Here is a 26147-nt window from a genome sequence, read left to right on the forward strand (position 1 = left end):
AGTGAAGGGTACGGTTAGGGAAATGGTAATTAAATTTGAATACATAAGATTTAGGACAGACAAATAGGTCCCAGAGTGGAGAAGTAACCCGGTCAAAAAGGGTTGCTATGATTTGAATGATGTGTCCTCTGCCTCCAAAACTGACATGTTTAAATTCTAACTCCAAAGATGAAAGTATTATGAGGTGGGGCCTTTGAGAGGTGCTTTGCCCTCATAAATGGGATGAGTGCCTTTGTAAAAGAGGCTCTGGAGGCATCTCTTGACTCTTTCACCTTGTGAGGACACAGTGAGAAGGAGTCTGCTATGAACCAGTAAGAGGGACCTCACTTTAGCATGCTGGACCATGGTCCTTGACTTCCTAGCCTCCATAACTATGAGAAACAAAATTTCTGTTGTGTATACGCTACCCAATCTGTGATATTTTGTTATAACAGCCTGAATGGACTGACAGTAGTATTTTAGAAAGATCTGATTTTTCCTTTAAAATGATTGAGAAGGTAGGTCAGTGATTAGAAGAGACTGTAAGTAAAAAGTGAATGTTTAGTTGAACTGAGCAGAAAATATGTACTGAGATGTTAGCTCTGAAACTTTAAAAAGAGGATAATTAGAAACATTTAAGAAAGAAAAAGGTTTTGATGATACTATATAAACAATGGAAAGGCTACTGATTACTCTTATATTTTAGTCTGAGGGACTGGAAAACGAAGATGATATTATCTAAAATAGGATAGTGTGGAGGCACTTGGGTAGCCTCGTCAGTTAAGCGTCTGACTTTGATTCAGATTATGATCTCATGGTTCATGGGTTTGAGCCGCATGTTGGGCTGTGCTGACAGCTCAGAGCATGGAGCCTGTTCTGGATTCTCTCTCTCTCTGCCTCCTCTCCTCCATCTCTCTTTCTCTCTCTCAAAAATAAATAAATAAAAATTTTAAATAGGATAGTTTGTGAGGGAAAATAAGAAACAGGGTAAGAACATAAATTGCAAAGCTGTTATATTTCAATTTCTTTATAAGATGTAAGGGAAGAACATATTATTCACCAATTCAGGATTTTTTTTTGTTTTTTTCCTATTACTAGACTTTTTTCAAGCCCTATTTCCACATTTTCTTTCTTCCTTTTCTAATCATTCTTTCTACACACAAACTCCCATTAATCAAGCAAGTGCTATTTAAAAATTTCTCTCCATTCCTTCAACTCCTGAAAAACATCAACCACCCTTTTGTAAAATTTTCCATGTATTTATGATACTTAAACACTGTATTAAAAAATGGTGACTCATCCAAATGGTACATTTTATTATAGTGATCGATTTATACATGGTTTGCTGAATGCATCTATGTTGTAGGCATTTTGGCCAATATGATTTGTTAAAAATCCTCTCAGTAAAGTGCTGTTACAATGACCATCCTCTGGGACTTGGAAATAGCCTTATTATACAGAACTTAATGTTATACACTAATGGCATTTATTAGAATGGAATTCTATATGTATTATTACTTCCGACATCAGCCTGGTTTTTTTAGTCTCCTCACAGCATGAAACTTTAGTAATTATGCTAATGTTAGCTGATTCATGAGGACAACTTCCTAAAGTGCACTTAATTAACTTGGAGATTTTGTAAACAGCTGTACATGTAGGTTCTGCAAATTGTAGGGATATATCAATCTGATATGTGTACAGTCTGCCTTCCTAACCTCATCACTTTTTACTAAAGCTGAAAATGAGAAGCTCAGATTTGGCACCTTTTGAACCAAATGCTTGAGGAAGATTCTAAGAAACGTCATTTCAGCCTACCTGAAGATGGGTGTGATCATATTCCTCCAGTCTGAGTCTGTAGAGCCTGATAAGTTAGGTATATTGTTGCCTTTTAAGTTGGTACAAGGGAAAATAATTCAAGTTTGTTTCTTTAGTAAAAGGGAATGATTTTTCCAACATGTTGCTACACTANCCCACCCCCCACGGGTTTGTTAGTACCACTAAGCAATATAGCTCTTCAGGGGACTTTTCTGCAAGTCAGATTTCACATCCATAGACTCCATTATCTCTGCTTCCCTTCAATTCCAACTGCTGGATTGATATGATATTTGAGTGACTCATCATCCTTGTTTGAATGGAATTTACCTGATATTTTATTTTTGAAGATTTATTGAAACCTCGTAATCTCCTACAAGTGAGAAATTACTATTCATATACAAAGGACATTTAACCAAGAAGACTTTACCATGAAGACTTTAGCGCGCGCATGCGCGCGCACACACACACACACACACAAATTGAAGAGAAAAAGTAAGTGAATCACTTCAGGGCCAAGACCAAGTTAATAACAAAAAGGGAGGGAAGAAACATAATCAAGAAAGAATGGGAGACATAAAATTAAGAGAAATACCAATTGCACAAAACTAATGACAACGGAGAATAGGGATAGTTTTGAAATGATCTTATTACTACTGCGTAAGATCACACTCCCAGATAAGTCCTAGAAACTAAGCTAGGGATTTGTCTATGGCTTCTCAAGGGTCCTGGCAAGGTCTTTTCCTCTCATTAATTTAAGCTACAATCCTGGGTACACTCTCTTTGGGAATTAGCTAGATTACATCTAAAGATAATCAAACACTTATTGCTTAGCTTTTTCTTTAACTTCAATCATCAGAACTTCTTCCCCAGCCTCTACAGAAGGAGCCATGCTGATGATGAGTGATCGACGAGTAGTTCCTCTGGGTAAAGCTGCCCTTCTAATCGACTGGGGCATTTCTTCTGCTGTAATAGAATTTGCTTTATATTTGGAGCTGTCCAGTGTTTTCTCTACTGGTTCTCTTCTTTTATCTTCAGATTTTCTTCCTTTACCCTCTCCTTCTTTGGAGTTTTCATTTTTTCCCTGGAAGAAGCATTTACAAAGAATTGGTTTTGAAATTATAATCAAGGACATTGGAGTCTTTTGATTAATTTTCAATGGCTAAGGATCACCACCAAGACAAAGACTGTCTGAATTAAGTTAATATGGGAATCATGTCTGCCTTGTATTCTACTACATTTGACTACTACTATCATTTGACAGCTTTTGGATGCGCTGAAGAATGAGGCTTAGCTGTCATATTTGACTTAACCGAGTAATTCTGGCCTGCATTTTTGTCCCTCACAAGGAATTCTCTTCCTATTGGTCCTCATATTCACTGAATTATTAGACTTAGTGGTTAGGACTCTTTGTTTTAAAAATATGTACTTATCTATTTTATGAAGATGAAATTTTAAATATTTATTTTCTAATAAAAAAGTAGTAACCAAATGCCACAAAAATTCTATAGAAAGTATGGTTTTCCTGCTGCATAACCTCATGGGAGAACTTTGAGAAGAAACTCATATCTATTTCCTCATGCAGTCTTCTCATTTGTCCCACGGGGGCTTGGGCTATACGGTTTTAGAAACTATTATGCTTAGCATCATCTGTAGAAATTTCATAGTAAAAAACATGCTATGCTCTTTTAAAAAATATTTATTTATTTATTTTAATGTTTTTTATTTTATTTCTGAGAGAAAGAGAGAGAGAGAGAGCGAGCAAGGGAGGATCAGAGAGAGAGGGAGATACAGAATCTGAAACAGGCTCCAGGCTCTGAGCTATCTGTCAGCACAGAGCCCGACATGGGGCTCGAACCCACGCACCGCGAGATCATGACCTGAGCCGAAGCTGGATGCTCAACTGACTGAGCCACCCAGGCGCCCCAAAACATACTATGCTCTTTACTGATGATACTCGGGGTCAGTTTAAGAGAGACTCTTACAAGGTATGGATGGCACATACGAAGTTGAGAAACTTAACACAGTGACATATATTTCTTGACCCTCTAAGTCTTTTACACAGATTATTGTTTTTAAAAATTTTTAAAGTTTTACTTATTTTGAGAGAGAGAGAGAGAGAAAGTGAGAGAGAGAGCACATGAACCGAGTGAAGGGCAGAGAGAGGGAGAGAGAGAGAATCCCAAGCAGGCTCAGCACAGTTCTCATTGTTACAGAGATTATTATATCTATGCTGATTTGGTTTACACTGTATCTCTAATTTTTCACCATAGTGCTTCTCTGTGAAAAGGAAGAAGTGAAGTTTTAGTCTCGAGTTTGACCGATTTATAATATTTGCTTTACCAATTTTCTGAAAGATTCACAGTCATCCATTTCTTACAGTTTAAGAGATAAAACGACTAGATTTAGAAAACCTGAATCCCTACTCTGTTTTTCAATATCTTCCCCATAGGCTTATTGTAAGAATAAAAGAAATATGAAAATAAAGATAGAAAAACAATAACATTTGAGGAGAACTGGACAGCAACATGCAGAAGAATGAAACTAGATCATTTTCTCACACCANTGGGAAATAGTGGGGGAGGGGGAGAGAGGCAAGCCATGAGAGACTCTTGAATGCTGAGAACAAACTGAGGACTGATGGGTGTGGGGGGAGAGGGGAGATGTTCATAGCAGTAGGGGAGGGGGGAGATGGGCATGGAGGAGGGCACTTGTGGGGATGAGCACTGGGTGTTATATGGAAACCAACTTGACAATAAACTATTTGTAAAAACAAAAAAAAAAAAAGGAAAAAGAAAAATAACATTTGAGTATCTTGACATTTCTAGGAATTGGGAGGCAGCTCAGTATAGGCCTGCAAGTGTGAATACCTGAGTAATAGTTTTTGCTCTGTCACTTTTTGTGAACTTATCCAAATAAATTGAGCTCAGTTTCTTCATCTATAACATGAAGGACTTGGATAAAATCTGTGAAGTTATTTCTGGCTTTAAACACTTGTGATATACAAGTGATTGAATATTTGTGAAAGTATTTACTGGCTCATTGGTAAAATGTGCTATATATTTATAGGTGTATATATAGGTTCATACATAAATGGTTGATTCTCATTATTCCTGGTAGTTTTGTTCTATAAAGCTGCCACAAACACAGAATTAGCAAATACTGAACCATTGCTCTAAGGGGGTAATGCAGGATTTGGTTCTTATGAGCCTCTGGCCACATTTTTGTCAACAAATCAATACATAACCTTGTTTTATGCGTATTTCTGTTTAGGGACATTTATTTAATATATATTGTTGATTGATTATATTGAACTCATGGCTAACAGCAGTATAACTCATGCTTGAATGATGCTTATCTAACATACCTCTTTTCTCTGTAAGTCACATCAGAACATTTTTGTGCTTAGGATCACTAGACAGAACTTCAGCACTATGCACCACAAAAATGAGGAAAACATAGCATTTAAATAGATCACAAAAAGGACACTTGTTTACAGTGTGAAAACTGAAATAAGAAATTAGAGTGTCTTCTTTTTCAACTTTAGTTGGGGACATGTGCACTGGGCAACTTAAATTTTTCACTGCTCTGTACATATGAATGTTTGCAAATGACCACATGGAGTATTAAGCTTGGAGTTACAAAGAAATTTCAATAATCTGCCTAGATATGCAAATATACAGAATATACAAGTAATGAGAGTTGAATATATTGGCATATACATATATATTAAAACCATCTATAATAATCTGTGAAGATTAGAAGTAATGATATATGAGGATATATTTTAGATAATAATAAGTGCTATAAATAAAGTAGTAATTATTCACATTAGATACATCCAAACTGTCCCAGTGTTTGAAATGGAATTAAAGTAGGAGCTTGTCTGACTATACTTAGTCCTCAATTGACTCTGCCTCTTTACCTGGATGATTTGTTCTCTCTTCATTTTGAGTAATCTTGTAAGACCTGCTTTTCCTGCACTTCCCAGGAGAGCTTTAAACATTTTGGGTGTCTTTTGTTTTGGTTGGAAGAGAAAGGCAAGTCCTTTTCTTGGAGGGGATTCCTCTGTTTCTAGAGCCTTCTTCTTTAGAAGCACACTGCAGATAGAAAAGAACGGCTATTTTAGATAGTACTGTAAGAATTCTGAAAAAACCTACCAGAGACACTATCATGTCTCCTAATCTGTGGAGTTTTCGATGGATAGCTGCATAAACAATTGTTTGTTGAATGTATCTCATGGAGAAAGTTGATCACTGCCAGCATAATATAGTTCTCCTCCTAGATATTACAATGTAAAACCAGCTCTACTTTTTTTTAAGTTTACTTATTTTGAGCAGGGGTGGGGAGGGCAGGGAGAGAGGGAGAGAGAATTCTAAGCAGGCCCTGTGAATTCAGTGCAGAGCCCGACATGGGGCTCAATCCCATTAACCCACTAGATCATGAACTGAGCTGAAAAAGTCAGACCTGCTGAACCACCCAAGCACCCCTCTAATGAGGTTTAAAAGGTTGTACCTGGCTTTCTTCATGAGGAGCTTTTCAGAATCTGGATAATGCACTAGAATTTCTTGGAGGGTCTTTTTGTCCAGAGTTAAAAGATTGGCAAACCCATGGGCTATCACGTTGGCAGTTCGACGGTTTCCTCCTCTTGCGGCTAGAAGGCTGCAGATAGAAAGGTAAATCTTTGGCACCAGTTTCACTCTCCTTTCACCAGGATATTTAAAAAAAAATAGATATCAAATATTTTAACTATTTATACTCCTTCAGAAAGGCAAAGGTAAGAGTTCAGGTGATTGTGTGGAAGAAGTAAGATGTGGTGGTGATGGAAGTGGCAACAGTTCTCAATATATTTTGTCTATACCTCCCACTTCGAATGAAGGACTTGTAGCCCCATGAGATTCTCCACTCCAGATTCCAGAGACACAAACTCTTTTTGGACTGGGTATCTTCTGTTTGCTCCTCCGGATTCACTTTTTATCCTTCCCCATCCTTTCTGCTCCCCAGAAAGCTGATCTCTGGAGATTTGTCTTCTGACTTGCATTTGAGTTCAGCCAATGGGAAATAGCAGTAGGAAGTTGGAAAACAGGAAGGAGTGTGGTGTTGTAGCATCTATTCCACTCTTCATTCCTTGCAGAACTTATGTTAGCAGTAACTATAGGTCTCTATCAACATCTACAGCTTCTGACATGTGGTTATCTTCTAGAAGTATGATTTCCCCTAGCTCTTTCTTGGTTCTGGTAATGTGCCCTCCCCTTGTCCCCTTCAGGACTAGCTGTAGAAAAACTCCTTTACTGTTGATAGCTTCAGGATGCATTACCATCCCTTGTTGGATACACTGATTTTTCTCCCAATTTTCTTCTATTGACTTTTGTCAATAGTTCATTTTTATTTTATTTATTTATTTATTTTTTAATGTCTTTATTTATTTCTAGGAGAGAGAGAGAGAGACAGCGTGAGCAGGAGAGGGTCAAAGAGAGAGGGAGTCACAGACTGAAACAGGCTCCAGGCTCTGAGCTGGCAGTCAGCACAGAGCCCGACGCGGGGCTCGAACCCACGAACCATGAGATCATGACCTAAGCGAAAGTCGGACGCTCAACCGACTAAGCCACCCAGGCGCCCCGATAGTTCATTTTTAAAGTCTTCTTCATTACCTTGTTTGAATGTACTTTTTGTTTCTCCCTGGACTCTATCCGATATAGATCTGACATCAAATCTTAATGATGTCCTGGTTACATCTGGTAAATCCGATCTCTTCTCCTACTTAACTCCCAAATCATCTTGGTTCTCAATATTGTAAATTGCTCTGTAGTATATAGTCCTTCACATATAACTTCCCATTTGGAATGTCAGTGAATTCTGGGCTTTATATCTCTCAGAGACATAGCTGGTCATTTTGTATTTGGGAAGTGACCAACAAATGGTGAATAAAGAACACATGAATAAATAAAAAATGGATAAAAACTATATCATTCACCAATAATCTGGGGAAAAAACGGTTGGTATTTAAAACAAGATGAAAAAAACACATTTAAATGCTTTTTTTAAAAATAAGAAAAACAGTACAGGCTCTGCATTGCAAAGATAACACAACAGATTTAATCATTTGGAGTCAACCAGTTAGGAAAAAAATAGTTGTGGTTTTATCCTTTGCATGTATGAGAGAGAGAGAGAGAGAAAGAGAGGGAGGAGGCTCACATTAATAAAACACAATCTTTAGGGGTAGAAAGGACAGAGAAAGAAACTTGGCAATAGAAATATTCATACTTTCACAGCCCTGCCTTTGGGGGCAATAATGCATGAGAACTTGCATGGGTCCTATGCCTGAAGATTTCTATTAAATAATGTGTGCTTCTCTGATTGCTGCAGAAAAAGGAACATTCTAATGCCTGTTAATCGATTAAAAAAAAAACTAACGTAGGTTTCAGAATTTGTCACTTTTATTCTTACTACAAAAACAAAAAAAAAGATGAACAAATTGGAAACCAATAACATTTAGTGAATCTATCAGAGAACTGCACTGCAGGGCAAATTCTTACCCAAATCTGGAAAGATAGGTGAATCTATAAAGACACAACCGCATCTATTTACCTGGTACAGAAGCCCTGGAGCTGAAACTGCTACAAACATTTAAGTGGGACTTTTGACAAACTGCTAGGTTGAGAATGGACTATCAAGAGACTCCTGGGGGTCACAATTATGGGGAAACTAATATTGGTATGGGTTTATCCTTGAGGAACCCAACCACATTCTCATGGTTAAGAGCCAAGAAAGATCTGCTTGTGGCTCTGGCAGTGGAAGGGGATGATTAATCATCTTAAAATATACCCAGAGCTCATTTATTCCCTATAACAAAGGGCTGCTATCTAGGGAAAAAGACTATCAGAGCCTTCTCCCACCCAAAGGAAAAGTGTTTCTCCCACCCCAGGCCCCTCTAGCCTTCTTGTTACCGAAGGCGGGGGCGGGGGGGGGGAAGCTAAGAAACACGTGTAAAGGTCACATCCTAGGGACACAGATCCACTACAAGACTGAGATTTAATTATAATATTATAGGTCTTCCCCATATCTTATCATTGTACCTTATCATTGTTGGCTCTTGTATAACAGTGGATTATAGCTGCAGGATGCAGACTTTCTCTGAGGAGGTGTACTTAGGGAAGGCCAAGTTAAAAGGCAGGGATAGAAACAAGGGCATTTTAGAAAAAAAAAAGGTAGCTCTGGCACTTAGAGCTATAGCAAATATTAAACACAGTCCAACTCCTAGTTAGATTAACATAAAACATCATGCTTAAGACCTATCAACCTCAGTTCCTATTACCAATTACATCATGTACAGCTTCCAAAAAAAATTATAAAGCACATTAAGAAAACAAGATAACCACAGCCTAAAGAGACAAAGAAAGCATGAGAACCAGAGTGGGATATGACACAGATATTGGAATTCTCAGAGAAAGAATTTAAAATGACTATGATTAATATGTTAAGAGATCTAATGGAAAAATTAGACATCATTTAAGAATGGATGGGAAATGTAAGCAGAGAGATAGAAATTCTAAGACAAATTCAAAAGGAAATATTCGAAATCAAAAACACTATAACAGAAATGAAGAATGACTTGACAAGCTCATTAGTGGACTGCATGGGGCAAGAAAAGAATAGATGAGCTTGAAGATAGGTCNCCCAACAACCTTCCCCCTCCCTGAACATCAAAAACTGTAAGACAATTTCAAAAACTATAAATATATATGTATCTTTTGTGTATACATATACATAAGAGGTATATAAAAGCATGCACCATTCTCTAATATTAGAAAAAATACTTGAAGTAATTATGGCCAAGAAGTTTCCAAAATTAAGAAGAGACACCAAAATGCAGATCCAGGAAGCTCAGAATATACTAAGCATAATAAATACCACCCTCCTACCTCCTACACATATCATTTTCAAATTGTAATAAACCAAAGAAAAAGAGAAAATCTTGAAGAAGGCTAGAGAGGGAAAACATCCTGCCTTTTGTAGTATAAACCCTGATAGTTGTGTTTTATTCCTTATTTTGTAATGCAAACTTGACCTGAGCTTGATCACTATTTCTTTCTTTCTTTCTTTTTTAATGTTTTATTTATTTCTAGGAGAGAGAGGGAGAGAGAGAGAGAGAGACAGCGTGAGCAGGGGAGGGTCAGAGAGAGGGAGTCACAGACTGAAACAGGCTCCAGGCTCTGAGCTGGCAGTCAGCACAGAGCCTGATGCGGGGCTCGAACCCACGAGCCGTGAGATCATGACCTAAGCGAAAGTCGGACCCTTAACCGACTAAGCCACCCAGGCGCCCCGCTTGATTGCTATTTCAATGAGGATCTTAAATAAACATATTGCCAGCCACCCAATTATACAGAGTCAGACTGCCCTCCCCCACTGAGGTTCCTTTGTTTTAGAGATCTTGGTTAATTTTGATAACTGACAACTGAGCCACTTGTTTTCTTCTCCTCCCACACTTTAAATTCCTGCTCTTACGTTTTTTAAAATTAATTAACTAATTAATTAATTTTTGATTTTTTGAATAATTTATTTATTTTTTAAATTTACATAAAAATTAGTTAGCATATACTGCAATAATGATTTCAGGAGTAGATTCCATAATGCCCCTTACCCATTTAGCCCATCTCCCCTCCTACAACCTTTCTAGTAACCCTCTGTTTTCTATATTTAAGGGTCTCTTATGTTTTATCCCCCTCCCTGTTTTTATATTATTTTTGCTTCCTTTCCCTTATGTTCATCTGTTTTGTATCTTAAAGTCCTCATATGAGTAAAGTCCTATGATATTTGTCTTTCTCTGACTGACTAATTTCACTTAGCATAATACCCTCTAGTTCCATCCATGTAGTTGCAAACGGCAAGATTTCATTCTTTTTGATTGCTAAGTAATACTCCATTGTATATATATACACCACTTCTTCTTTATCCATTCATTGTCAATGGATATTTGGGCTCTTTCCACACTTTGGCTATTGTTGATAGCGCTGCTATAAACATTGGGGTGCATGTGCCCTAAACATTGGGGTGCATGTGCTCCTTCAAACACACCACATCTGTATCCTTTGGATAAATACCTAGTAATGCTCTTGCTGGGTCATAGGGTAGTCCTATTTTTAATTTTTTGAGGAACCTCCATCTTGTTTTCTAAAGTGGCTGCACCAGTTTGCATTTGTACCAGCAGTGCAAAAGAGATTTTCTTTCTCCACATCCTTGCCAACATTTGTTGTTGTCTGAGTTGTTAATGTTAGCCATTCTGACAGATGTAAGGTGGTATCTCATTATGGTCCTGATTTGTATTTTCCTGATGATGAGTGAGTTGAGCATTTTTCATGTGTCAGTTGGCCATCTGGATGTCTTCTTTGGAAAAGTGTCTATTCATGTCTTTTGCTAATTTCTTTTTAGAATATTTGTTTTTTGGGTGTTGAGTTTGATAAATTCTTTATAGATTTTGCATACTAATCCTTTATCTGATATGTCATTTTCAAACATCTTCTCCCATTCCATTAATTGCCTTTCAGTTTTGCTGACTGTTTCCTTTGCTGTGCAGAAGCTTTTCATTTTGATGAGGTCCCAATAGTTAATTTTTCCTTTTATTTCCCTTGTCTCTGGGGATGTGTTATGTAAGAAGTTGGTGCAACCAAGGTCAAAGAGGTTTTTGTCTGCTTTCTCCTCTAGGATTTTGATGGCTTCCTGTCTTACATTTACGTTTTTCATCCTTTTTGAGTTTATTTTCCTGCTCTTATGTTTTAAATTCACCATTAGTGAGCTCACAAAATCTTATGCTCCCATTCTCAACCCCAATAAAAGCAGAACCCCAGGCTCATGCATTCTCCATCTCTCTATCTGCAACCTCACTATGTGGCCCCAAGTGTGCTGTGTAATTTTCCAGGTCTGATAAGTTAATAAGTCTGTATTTTTTCAAAGTTTCCTTATGGTTTTTGTTGAAGAGCATTTTGTAATATTTTTTAATGTTTATTTTTGAGAGAGAGAGACAGAGACAGAGATCAAGGGGGGAAAGGGCAGAGAGAGACAGAAACGTAGACTACAAACCAGGCTCCACGCTCTAAGCTGTCAGGACAGAGCCCCATGCAGGGCTCGAACCCACGAACTATGAGATCATGACCTGAGCCAAAGTCGGATGCCTAACTGACTGAGCCACTTAGCGCCCCTTACAATCTTAAAAAAATATAATAATGTTCATTTATTTTTGAGAGAGAGTGACAGAAACAGAGAGAGTGACAGTAACAGATTCAGCTAGAATCTGAAACTGTTAGCACAGAGCCCCACGAGGGGCTGGAACTCATGAACTGTGATATCACGATCTTAGTGGAAGTTGAATGATTAACTGACTGAACCACCCAGGGGCCCCCTTTTTAAAAAGTTTTAAAAGTTTTTATTTATTTATTGTGTGTGTGTGAGAGAGAGCACTGTGAAATCATGACCTCAGCCAAAATCAAGAGTCAAATGCTGGGGCGCCTGGGTGGCTTAGTCGGTTAAGCGTCCGACTTTCGCTTAGGTCATGATCTCGCGGTTCGTGGGTTCGGGCCCCGCGTCGGGCTCTGTACTGACTGCCAGCTCAGAGCCTAGAGCCTGTTTCAGTCTGTGATTCCCTCTCTCTCTGACCCTCCCCTGCTCACGCTGTCTCTCTCTCTCTCCTAGAAATAAATAAAACATTAAAAAAAAAAAAAGAGTCAAATGCTTAACTGACTGAGCCCACCGAGATGACCTGCATCTTACAATCTTAGTAAAACCCACAACGTCCAGTCCAACTGAAACACTGGTTATTCATAGGTTTAGACTGGCACAAAACACCTGTAAGAGGAACAAGGATTAAGAATCAGCAGACTTTTCATGAGAAGCCATACAAATAAAAAGAGAGGAGAGTGAAATACAGTGTTGAAATTCCTTCCTAACGGATTAGATCATAATTGTTCTCACCACAAAGAAGAAATTATAATTATGTGACATGATAGAGGTTAGCTAATGCAATAGTGGTAGTCATTATGCAACAGAAATGAATGTTTATGTATTTATTTGTTTGTTTATTTATTTTTAATGTTTTATTTGTTTCTGAGAGAGAGAGAGAGACAGCGTGAGCAGGGAAGGGTCAGAGAGAGAGGGAGATACAGAATCTGAAGTAGGCTCCAGGCTCTGAGCTAGCTGTCAGCACAAAGCCGGATGTGGGGCTTGAACCTACGAACTGTGTGATCATGACCTGAGCCAAAGTTGGATGCTTAACCGACTGAGCCACCCAGGCACCCCCAGAAATGAATTTTTAAAACTAATATGTTTTATCCCTAAAACTTACACAATATTAAATGCCAGTTATATCCCAATATAAATAAAAAAGTAGTAATAAAAAAGAAAGAAGCAAAATCAGCAACTAGAATTCTATGTACAATGAAATTATCTTTCTAAAGTAAAAAGGGACAAAGATTTTCTTAGAAAACCAAAAGCAGAGGGCTCCAACATTAGCTCACCTACTCTGTAAAAAATGTTAAAAAGAAGTTCTGCAGGAAGAAAGAGAATGATATAGTTAGGAATTCAGATCTATATCAAAAGTGGAAGGACACTGGGAAGGAATAAATAGAGGTAAAATCAAACTAAAATCTTAGTTTTTTCTTATTATTAATTGATCTAAAAGATAACTTTAAATAATGAAGTAATAATGCATTAGGTGATTATAGTATATGAATAAGTGAAACGAATGACATTCACATCTTAAGGACTGGCAGGAAAGAATTGGGAATACTGTTTAAGGTTCTTGTCTGCAGGTAGGGTTCTGTGAAGGGAGACTTAGACTGGTTTAAATTTTATACTGCAAGTTGTATACTGAAAAGAAGAATAATTGATATAATAAGAGAGGAGAGAAAATCAAATCATGAAAAATGCTCAACTAAAACAAGAGAAGGAAGAAAAAGAAGAGGAAAAATCGCTAAGTTTAGGCCATATTAAGGCATCAAACTGGGCCTCTTACCTGCACTTACTAAACTTAGATCCAGGACTGGAATTATTCTCTCAAGACCCAAAGTATATACTTGGAATCCATAAATGTTGTCTATGTTAATGCCTACTTATTTTGTTCAGTAACTTCATTTTTTTTAAATTTCTTGTTCCATGGCAAAAAGCACTTTTTCTTTAGTGCTTTCCTGAGGCTCTCCCTAAGACAAACTCTGCCTTTACCTTTTTTTTAAGGAAGACAAATGAATTTTACCTTTGTCTATATCTATCTATCTATCTATCTATCTATCTATCTATCTATCTATCTATCTATCTATCTATCTATCATCCTTACAACTTCCTATCTATCATCTTACCTATCTCTCTATGAAATGGATGTTGGTATTCGAAGGGCCATGAGGGAATGAGCCTATTTCATTCATGTTCCTGTCACCTTGCACACAGGGTAATCCAGTAGTTAGTCAGGGCTAGATGGCACTGGGGAGCTTAATTTGGTTTTGAGAATGTCTCTGTGTGTGTCAGACAATGAGAACAGAACGGAAATAACATATTTAAATGTCAGGTTATTTTGAGATTTCTCAAGCTTTAATTAAACTTGCCTACAGGTTACACGTTTAGAGTGCTTGATGAGTTTTTGAACGGAAGAAATAGTCTGTTTGCCAGATGGATTTTGCCCAAACTCTCTCAGCAACGTTTAAAATAGCATCTCCCCCCCCCTTCTGTCCACAAAATGCTTCTCTACCATTCCACCAATGGAAAGTTTCATGCATTAAATAGCTTAGTAAGAAGATATCTAAATATTCTTGACCCCATATAGAGTTTCTGGAAGCATGTGCTCTAGCACAAAGAGTTGAGGTTAATGGTAAGTGTCCATAGGTCAAAAAATAGCAAACAGAGCAATGGCCCAGGAAAGAAAGAAATGGATTCTAATTCTAGATCCACCTCTGTGTGCTATGACCTTAGACAATAACTTAAGGACCTTTTTGATTTTCACTCCAATCATGTAACTATACACCTACCATGTATTCAGTGTAGTGAGATAAAGTAGGGCAAAAGAAGAATTATTCAAGCCTGGTATGGTTTTGTGGAAAGAATATAGTCTCTGGAATCAGATAAAACTAGCATTTATTAAATGTATTTCTAAGCAGCTTACTTAATCACTCTTTTAGGAAACAAGGTCATCTTTTACTACCTGCTATTGGTATCTGATTATCTTCAGGGAGAAATAGGTGTTTATAGACTCCTGATATTTAATTTTGAAGAAGTTGCTATTAGGTAAAATTCCTGGCTGGGAAATTTTAAACCCTAATTTGTGGTGTGTAACTGTAATAAGTAATAATAAGTATAACTTTTCTTTACTTGGGTTTCTCCAGAGGGGAAAAAAAAACATAACAAATAGGATATTTACAGATATATATAAGAGGAGATTTATTACAGGAATTGTTAACGAAGGCTGAGAAGTCCTACAATCTGCCATCTGCAAGCTGGAGAACCAGGAAAGCTGGTGAACCAGGAAAGCTGGTGGTGTAATTCTGTCCGAGTCTAGTGGACTGAGAATGAGAGAAACGGGAAGCCTGTAGTGTAAATCCAAGTCTGGATCTGAAAGCCCAAGAACCAAGGATGTTGATATCTGATGTCTAGTGGCAGGAGAAGATCAATGTATCAGCTCAAGCAGAGGGAGCAAATTAGCCTTTCCTTCATCTTTTTGTTGTATTCAGTATCTCAACTGATTGGATGATCCTACCTGCATTGGTGAGGGTGATCTTCTATACTCAGATCTCTTTCACAAATGCCTTCACAGACACACCCAGAAGTAATCTTTTATAAGTTATCTGGGCATTGCTTAGCCTAGTCAAGTTGACACATAAAATTATCCACCATAGTACTAGTAGTACTATATATAGTTCTAGTGTGTGGATAAGTGAGTGAACTCAGTTGTGTGAATGTCAGAGAGAAAATGTATATTCAGGATGAGAGGACCTATATATGCAAAACTCTGTGAATGTCAGGAATAAACAGCAACATGGAGACTACATATGTGTGTACACTATACATTATACACATATAATATACATATATGTAATATATAGATATGTGTGATATGTATAAGTCACAAAGAGCAAGAATATTCATCTAGTCCCTAGATATTCATTCTCGGCTTTTTTTCCAGGGTCGCCACATATGGTATCATAAATTGTGCTCTGCATACGTAGACTCGGAGACTGGATCTCCCTGGAGTTGTGCAGTGCACAGCTTGCACAGCCTTTTTTAACAGAGTTAGTGTATCCAGAAAGCCCTCACACAGATAAGGAGAACACCTAAAGGCATAAATTGGGCATAAATTGAATGGAAAAGCAAAAGAAAAACAAAAATGGAGACATAAAATGGGATTCATAAAAAATGCAAACTTTGCTTATGAGTGTTTCAAATTTGATTTTAAGCCTTTTATACCATAAAAGTGGATGAATTTTTAGCTTTAGGACAGATAAAAATATCTCCTGAAGGGCTTAGTAGAGAGACTACTTGAAAATGGTGGACACCATCTTCATACTCTTATGATAGATGCAAATATAAGTTTGCTAAAACTGTGATATGATCCTCAATAAGGCTGTGTTATTCCAAAGTCCAGTTCAGTATGAATAATTCTGTAGGCGGGAGAGGGGCATCAGTGCAATGTCTTCCAGATACCCTGCTCTCTCTTTGTTGTACCCAGAATATACAGAGAACAAATAATCCTCTTAAACATAGCCTTTCTCAGCGGGGCGTTTGATAAATAGTGTTTTTGTATGAATTTGAGATTGTATAGAACATTATGCCTTGGAGGCCAATCATGCAGGAGAATGTAAGGAATTAATTGTATAAATTGAAAAGAAAAAAAAGAAATTAGGGATAAATTAGGAGTGTGTAGAAATAGCATACTCCATAATGAGGTGGATACTATACTAAGTTCTGGGGCTATAAAGATGATTAACATCTGCCCATAAAATGTTTATAATCTAGGAGTGGGATAAATGTGGGTGAGGGTTGTCAAACTAGCAAATATTAATAATAGTAATATTACTATCTAGTGTTTTGAGTGCTTACTCTGAGTCAGGTATTTTTCTAAGTTCTTTTTTATGTATTAATACATATAATGCTTTCCAGTGTAATGGATAGTTATATATTATTATTAATCTGTTTTGACTGATGAAGAAATGAAATCTCAGCTTCCTCAGAGTCACCCAGCTCTGAGTTGGGATGCAAACCCAGACAGATTTTTTTTGGACGTTTATTTATTTTGAGAGAGAGGGAGAGCATGAGTGTGAGTGAGGGAGGGGGCGGGGAGAGAGAGAGAGAGAGGAGAGAGAGAGAATCCCAAGTAGACACCATGCTGACAGCACAGAGCTGGATCCCATAGTGAGATCATGACTTGAGATGAAATCAAGAGTTGGATGCTTAACTTACTGAGCCACCCAGGCATCCCCCAGACAGATTTCTCAAACAGATAAAAGTAATTCAAAATGGCAAAGCTTTAAATATAAAAAATGAGAATGTTTCCTAAAATAAAAATATTTCTAGTTTAAAAGCATTTTTCCATGTATAGTCATTTCCTAGAATAGAAATAAAACTAACTCTGACTACTGTCAATGGAAAGAGTATCACATCCAATGCTGAGTGAGAGATTAGAACTTCAAATATCTGTTCTCATTAAGCAAATTTCCAAGTGGATTATATTTAGAGGTTAGGAGGTTAGATCACCTTTGTGGCCTTTTCCTGAGATACTCTTTTATCCTTTTCAGTGTCATTGGCAAACACTTTGTTGCTTGAACATTTTTATGACTTCACTAAAAATAAATTCTAACAAAACTTTTGTAGGTGAGCAAATATCAGAGGATGTTCTAGTGCACCTCTGCCCAGGCTGCTCACTCTTTGTGGATACTTTGATATTCATAAAACTACTGCAAGGCAAACACATGTTAACCTAGAATTTTTTTCCTTTGTAAAATAGTTTGAGAAAAATCTGTATGTGTGGATTTTCATCAGAGTTAGAGAGTTTAGCTTTCACAGATATGAAAGATGTAGTCCCTTCTTCCCTAGCAGGTGTTGATAATAGAGGTGAACTGTCCTGAGAGGAGGTGGATGAACAATGAAGAATCTAGGTAAAAGTTCTAAGGATGTGGGGAGGAAAGAGAGAATAACATGTATATTTTATTCCATGCCCTCTTTATGTATATCCTTTCAAGTGCCTAGGATAATACTCTGCAATGATACTCTGGCTTGAAAACACTGTTATCAAACAAACTACAGAGTAGCTTGTTTAAGGGTTCTGTTGAAGTCACTAGCCAACAGTGATATATATTGATGATCATGTCAATCTGGTGAAGGACATTCTTACCTTTACTTGCTGACATAAAAACTGAGGTCCAGAATCAGTGAAGTGTTTATTCAAAAACAAATACTGAATTTCATTGTTGAAATTGAAATGTTAAGACTAGAGCTGGCTTCAATCAAGAGACATTTTCATTACACCTCCACTCTGGTGGTGCTAATGAAGTCATCACTATTTTAATGACACATATTTGCCCTTGGACATTAGAAAAAATAAGAGAAGAAGCCAATCAGGCTGGCATTATAAGCTATGCCAAAGTCTGACTCTCAGAGTCTTTACTCTCTCCCTGCTGTTTCAAATGGTGTAAGGAATCTTGATTTTCATCGAATTAGAGACACTGGACAAAGTTACTTTAGGAGGCATTCTTAGGATATTTGAGCACATTTTTAAATAATGGTACTGATAATATAGTTGTTCACAGGAATATTGTGAAACTTACATGGGGTTTGCTTTTGGCTGTAAGCAAAAAGGTATTACACAATCAAAGGGATAATCTACAAAAGGATATAATGAAAATTCAAATATGTTATTTCCTTTTATTTATTTTTTAATGATTATTTTTGAGAGGGGGAGAGAGAGAGTGTGCAGGGGAGAGACAGAGAGGGAGACACAGAATCTAAGGCAGGCTCTAGGATCTGAGCTGTCAGCAAAGAGCCAGACTCAGGGCTTGAACTCATGAGCCATGAGATCATGAGCTGAGCCAAAGTCAGATGCTTAACTGACCGAGCCACCTAGGTGTCCCACAAATAGTGTTTACAGGTTTGAGATAGGAAAAATATAGAAATGAATTTTTTTCCTCAGTTAATCAAGATTTCTTATTCCTGCTCATAATTCTAATGTAGCTAACTCTTTCTGTCTTTAGGAAAGGGGTTGAGGAAGGAGGAAGGGATAACAGAATTATCCTGATTAAAAGTAAGAATATGGAATTAAAATAGTCCAAAAGAACTAGGAGTCTCCCTAGCACCTGAGTGGCTCAGTCGGTTAAGTGTCCAGCTTCAGCTCAGGTTGAAGAGCCTAAGTAACATCATTTTGAAATTAAGGCCTCCATTAAGAGCAGCCTCAGGCTGCACGTAGCCCCAGTTCCTCAGACTGCTCAAGGCTAAAGCCATTCTCGGACCGCCCTCAGATCAGCTAATCAAAAAACATTCCTGTGGTCTGAGTCAAGGCTGGGAAATGTAGACAGTTATTCTGTACAAACTAGCCAATTTCTCACCGCTTGCCTGAACCCCACGTGGGCCCTTTGAACTCACCTCATAATGGGTCATTTTCAAAGGATTCTCAAAAGTCATGATTGGGTCCCACCAAAAGTAATGAACACCTCACAGATACTGAATGGTCAAAGCTGCTACCATGGGTGCTGTACGATTGTAATTGGTGCTTATGTGATGATGCTATACGTACAACGTGTGCACTGTAACACCCACATCCCTTACCCCTTAATACCCTGCTCACTATTGTTCGGGGCTTCACCTTGCTGCCACTACACCGGTAGGCAGGTGAGCCCCTGCTCAAGCTTGTAATAAAGACCCTTTTGTACTTGCATCGGTGTCGGCTCCTTGGTGGTCTCTGGGGACTCGCGAATTGGGCACAACAAGGTCATGATCTCATGGTTTGTGAGTTTGAGCCCTGTATGAGGCTCTGCACTGACAGTGTGGAGCCTGCTTAGATTCTCTCTCTCTCCTTCTCTCTCTGTCCCTCCCCAAGTTGTGTGCAGTCTCTCTCTCTCTCAAAATAAATAAATAAACACTGAGTGTTCAGGAGAAAGAGGCAAATGTGGTTTAGAGAGAAAAAAGAGGTTTAAAATTATTTTTCAAAAATTTTGACTTTCTCACAATGATATAAAACAAATATCAAGAAGGAATCCTCAGAGAGGAGGGGGCAAGATGGCGGAGAAGTAAGGAGCTCCATACTTGCACTCGCGCCCATGTATCACACAGAAAAGACCTGACGCCATTGGAAACCTTACAAAACCTGAGAGATTGGGAGAAAAAGGACGCAGAATCCACTGAGAGAGCCTTCTAATGTGAGTGCGAACCGGGGAAGATAAAATCGGGCCGGGATCGGAGACTCCAGGGTGGGAGACGATCCCCCTCTACCCTCTACGGGGAGTGAGAGGGGAAAAGGAGAGAGTCCGAAACAGAAAAACCTCCGCTCGGTGCATAGAAAGACCGTACTTGCCAAATACCTGCACATCAGGTCCCCTCTGCCAACTGGTCCCGAGGGGGCTGAGCGCACAAACTGCTTCTTTGTGCGGGCTCCTGGCGGCTGGACTTAAGAGCAGCGGCGCGCCTGCCGCCATTGTAGCTCCCGGGTGGCTTGGGCCCCTGAAAGAGCCGCGTGGACACTGGGCGTCCGCGCTCCNCGAAATCTAACTAAAATGACGAAATAAAAGAGCTCTCTTCCAAAGAAACTCCAAGAAGAAATGACAGCTAANATTATACGCCAACAAACTGGACCACTTAGAAGAAATGGAAAAATTCCTAAAAACACACTTACTACCAAAATTCACACGGGAAAAGATAGGAAATCTGAACAGACACATAACTAGTGAAGAAATCGAATCAGTTATCAAAAATCTCCCAACAAATAAGAGTCCTGGACCTGATGGCTTCCCTGGGGAATTCTACCAGACATTTAAAACAGAATTAATCCCAATTCTTCTCAAGCTATTCCAAAAAATAGAAATCGAAGGAAAACTCGCGGACTCATTTTATGAAGCCAGCATCACTCTGATTCCCAAGTCAGACAGAGATCCAGCAAGAAAAAGAGAACTATAGGCCAAATTCTTGATGAATATGGATGCAAAAATTCTCAACAAGATCCTTGCAAATNAAAAAAAGGAAGGAATCCTCAGAATGGGTGATTTGACCAATAAAACTGGTGGAACATCAGAATTTACATATTGTAAATGAAAACCACACTATCTAAAAAAATATAAGAATGCATCAATGCCTAAATTGTACTCAATAATGTGTTATATATGATGAAAAAAGGATAATGAAGAAAGAAATATAGAAGGTAAATAAATGACCATATTTATGAAAATAAATAGGTCCATAGAAAATTAATTTATTTCGAAAATATTTATTGTGGACCTATTTTCCAGGCACTATTTAGAGAAATGCAAATTAAAGCAACCTATTAAAATGCAAAACCAATGAGAATAATAAAGTAATGTCAGGGATGCTAGGGAATAATAGCTGTACATTTCATGTTGTATTGTAAATTGATTCAATTTTTCTGGAAAATAATCTGCCCATATATTAGAAGCGTTATAGAAATGGTTCTACCTTTTGACCCAGTTATTTCACTTTTGGGAATAAACCTCAGAAATAAAAGCAAAGTAATTTTATAAAGATAAACATAGCAGTGCTATTCTTAATAATAAAAACTGACTAAACGGGCACAAGGCTGAATATGCATATTCAAGACAAAAATGAATGTGTATTAGTACATTTGCAAAGAAAGAAAGATAATTACATTCACTTATTTACTGAATAACTATTTATTAGGTACTATGTGGGCCAGGCACTGCCCTAAGGGCTGGGAATTGAGTACAGAGCAAAACAAATGTGGTGTATACTATTGTCCCTGGGAGTCTGTGCCTTTGTGCAATATAGAAAAATGTAGCGTCTATTGTTAATTTTTTGAGAAACCTTCACACTGTTTTCCAGAGGGGCTGTACCAGTTTATATTCCCACCAACAGTGTAGGAGGGTGCCCCAATATTTACAGCAGCACTCTGCACAATAGCCAAAACATGGAAAGAGCCTAAGTGTCCATCAACAGATGAATGGATCAAGAAGATGTGGTTTATCTATATGATGGAATACTACATGGCAATGAGAAAGAATGAAATCTGGCCATGTGTAGCAACATGGATGGACCTTGAAGGTGTTATGCTGAGTGAAATCAGTCAGGCAGAGAAGGACAAATATCATATGTTTGCATGTATAGGAGGATTAAGAGGAAATTAACGGAGGACCATGGGGGAGAAGAAGGGGGATATAGTGGGGGAGAAGGAGAGAGGTAAATCATGAGACTCTTGAATGCTGAGAAGAAACTGAGGACTGATGGATGTGGAGAGGAGAGGGGAGATAGGCATGGAGGAGGGCACTTGTGGGGATGAGCAGTGGGTGTTATATGGAAACCAACTTGGCAATAAACTATTTGTAAAAAAAATAAATAAAACAAGTTACATAAAAAAAATTAAACTTGGTAAGATCTGAAGATCTTATTTTGATTAATGTGGAATTTCCTTAAAAGTTTTGAGGTAGAGGAATAAATGATGTTATTTACATTAAAAAAAAAGAAAAGAGAAATGTAGTGTCTCTGGGAACATGAAGTCCTATGGGTGCAAAGCTTGGTCAGAAAAACACCCCCATTTGCAGAGTAACGAGTATCCAATGTGTGAGGAAGAGCACAATGATTCAGGAGTTGAGTCATGACTCGGGAGTGGAGAATGGTCCCTCACTGGACATCTTGTGGACTGCTAGCCATACATAGCAGTCCTGGTGCTTACAGTTCAGTGAGGAAGAAAGACATCAAAGAAATAAATGCACCAATGAGGGCATAATTACAAAGATAACTGCTCAGAATAGAGGAATATAGCCTGACCAGAGCATATAGTGAGAACTGGGAGTTCTGTATTATGGAGAATATAGGAAGTTCAGAAAGAAGCTGAGATTAAATAAAGGAGGTGGGAAAGTGTCCAGAAAAAGGTATCAGCATGTGCATAAAACTCCCCGTGGATGTAATGCATGTGGCATATTCAGGGAACTGAAGTTTGAATTAAAGAGGGCAAAGGGAGTGGGGTGCAATGTGAAGTAGAGAGGTGGTCAGGGGCTATCCTCTGTAGGACCTTGTAGGCCAGGGTAAGAACATTGTTCTTATTCCTAAAAACAGTATAAAAGCACTGAATTGTTTTAATAAGAAGGGCAGAGATATGATCATATCTCTGTTTCCAAAAGATCCCTCTGGCTGCAAAGTGGAGGATGGATTGTATAAGATGGAGGTATTGGAGTGAAAGATGTGGAGTAAGCCATTGCAGTTGTTCAGGGAGAGATGGAGGTGGTTTGGACCAAGGTACCAACAATGGAGTTGGTAAGATGCAAATTACTGGAGACATACTAAGGAGATGAGATTGATAGATCTTAGAGGTGTAAAGACCATGTAAGGGTGAGTGGAGGGAGGTGTCAACCATGCCGCCCCCTTTTTTTTCCTAGTAAAAAAAATTTTAAGGTTAACAATTTAGAGAGTTTGGTATTTGTTTCCTAGGGCTGCTTTAACAAACTGCCACAAAACCAGGCACTTACCATAATAGAAATGCATTCCCTTACAATTCTAGAGACCTGAAGTCCAAAATCAAGGTGTCAAGGCTGGGATCCCTCCAAAGACTCTATGGAAGAATCCTTTCTTGCCTCTCAGCTTCTAGTGGCTCTAGGAATTCCTTGGTTGTGGCTGCATAACTCCAATTTCTGCCTAAGTCTTCACATGCCCTTCCCTCTTGCCCGTTTCTGTGTGTCTTCTCCTCTTTTGTCTCATGTGAGGGCACTTGCCATTGGAGTTAGAGCCCATCCAGATAATTGAGAAAGATCTTATACTGAGATCCTTAACTTGATTATATCTGCAAAGAGCCCTCCCCTTCTTTTTCCCCAAGTAAGGTCACATTCATAGGTTCCAGGGTTTAGGTCATGGATGTATCACAGGAATTCACAGGAATTATGTGAGTAATCCTTTATGTATCCTATAGCAGGGACTACCAGGATTGACCATTGTACACACATTATTGTTTGTATGTGCCTTTTGAGGAACACTGAAATGTCCTCCTTGAGTTCCCAAATAAACTCAAGTAACTGCCAAATCCAAGGGATACATTAGTTCTTGTGAAGCCTTTGGGCTCCATAAATTCCTGTGTACACTCCATCATTGGATGCAATCCATACATTTTATCATCTGGTATTGAAATCTTTCATTTCCTTGTCTCATTGGTTTGTAAGGCTCTTCAGGGAAGCAATTGTTTCTTGTTTGCCATTCTTGTTTACCATGTCATGCATGGCCTTCATTGAGGTACTTCACATTATGATGTAAGAGGTCCTGGGTGTAATTTTCTGTTGTTTTCATACATCATAATTAACTAATTAAAAATTACTGAATATGCCTACAAATTATTTTTGAACATTTTCAGGATATCAATGAAAATCAATAATTATTGTATAGATTCTTAAAATTCCAGACTAAGAAACAATTGACATGTTAACTTATCACTGTATAAGTTTAAGGCATATAGCATGATGATTTTTTTACATATATCATAAAATGATTACCGCATTAGATTTAACTAACATTCATCTGTTCAATAAAAAGAAAAATGAAAAAAGAAAAAAAGGAAACAATTTTCTTATGATGGGAACTCTTAAGATTTACTCTCTTCACAACTTCCTATCTATCATACAGCAATGCTAGCTATAGTCATCATGTTGTACATTACAACCTTAGTAACTATTTTAACTGGAAGTTTGTACCTTTTGACCACTTTCCAAATACCCCTCCCCTTCCTGTCTGCCTCTGGTAATCAAGAGTCTTTTCTTTCTTTTTTTAAATGTTTTATTTTTTGCTGATGCATGAGCACATGTACCCCAATGTTCATAGCAGCACTCTCCACAATAGCTAAAACATGGAAAGAGCCTAAGTGTCCATCAACGGACGAATGGATCAAGAAGATGTGGTTTATCTATACCATGGAATACTACATGGCAATGAGAAACAATGAAATCTGGCCATGTGTAGCAACATGGATGGACCTTGAGGGTGTTATGCTTAGTGAAATAAGTCAGGCAGAGAAGAACAAATATCATATGTTTGCACGTATAGGAGGATTAGGAGGAACTTAACTGAGGAACGAGGGGGAGAAGAAGGGGGGAAATGGTGGGGGAAAGGGAGAGAGGCAAACCATGAGAGACTCTTGAATGCTGACAAAAACTGAGGACTGATGGATGTGGGGGGGAGGGGGGATGGGCATGGAGGAGGGCACTTGTGGGGATGAGCACTGAGTGTTATGTGGAAACTAATTTGACAATAAACTATTTGTAAAAAAAAATGTTTTATTTTTGAGAGAGAGAGAGAGAGAACAAGTTGGGGAGGTGCAGAGAGAGGGAGACAGAGGATCCAAAGCGGGCTCCATGCTGACAGCAGAGAGAGCCCGATGTGGGCTTGAACTCACAAACCATGAGATCATGACCAGAGCCCAAGTAGGACGCTTAACTGATGAGGCACCCAGGCACCTCTCACAAGTTCTTTCTATGAATTTCTTTTTCTTCTTCCTTCCTTCCTTCCTTCCTTCCTTCCTTCCTTCCTTCCTTCCTTCCTTCCTTCCTTCCTTCCTCCTTCCTTTCCTCTGAGATTCTATGTATAACTGAGATCATACAGTATTTTTCATTCTGTCTGACATATTTCACTTCGCATAATGTTTTCGGGGTCCTCGTTGTTGCAAATAGCAGGATTTTTTTAATAACTGAATAATGTTCATATATATATTCATATATTATGAATATAATGTTCATATATATATGAATAATATTCATATATATATGAACAAAACTTCTTTATTCATTCATCCATTGATGAATACTTAAGTTATTTACATGTCTTGGCTATTGTAAATAATGCTGCTATGAACATGGGATTGCAGATCTCTTTGGAGTTAGTGTAGCTAGATTTGTATCAGACAAAATAGATTTAAGCTAAAAATGGTAAGAGACAAAGAAGGAGTCATTATATAATTATAAAGGGTTAAAACATCAAGACATCATTGTGTTCCATAATTCCTGTAGGCCTTTTTTACTTTTTCATTCTTTTTTCCTTTTGTTCCTCTGACTGGGAAATTTCCAAAGTCCTATCCAACAGATCATGGATTCTTCTGTATTTGTTGAATCAAGTTTTGAAACTATGTATTGAATTCTTCCGTTCAATTGTTGTGTTTTTCAACTCCTGTTTTGTAT

General features: G+C 38.0%; 1 protein-coding gene across 1 annotated transcript in view; it reads right to left on the bottom strand.

Annotated features, from left to right (window-relative positions):
* Window positions 1–2510: 2510 nt before the first annotated feature.
* The window catches only part of CNGB3 (cyclic nucleotide gated channel subunit beta 3), a 143058-nt gene continuing 119421 nt past the window's right edge, over window positions 2511–26147 (bottom strand). Inside the window, exons 16-18 of the mRNA XM_077771289.1 lie at window positions 6307–6453; window positions 5717–5891; window positions 2511–2875 (exon numbers count right to left, since the gene is read on the bottom strand). Coding sequence (XP_077627415.1) covers window positions 2615–2875; window positions 5717–5891; window positions 6307–6453 — 583 coding nt within the window. The 3' untranslated portion in view covers window positions 2511–2614. The remainder of the gene's footprint in view (window positions 2876–5716; window positions 5892–6306; window positions 6454–26147) is intronic.

This window comes from Crocuta crocuta, unplaced genomic scaffold, assembly GCF_008692635.1.
Source record: "Crocuta crocuta isolate KB4526 unplaced genomic scaffold, BGI_CrCroc_1.0 scaffold235, whole genome shotgun sequence".
NCBI lineage: Eukaryota > Metazoa > Chordata > Mammalia > Carnivora > Hyaenidae > Crocuta > Crocuta crocuta.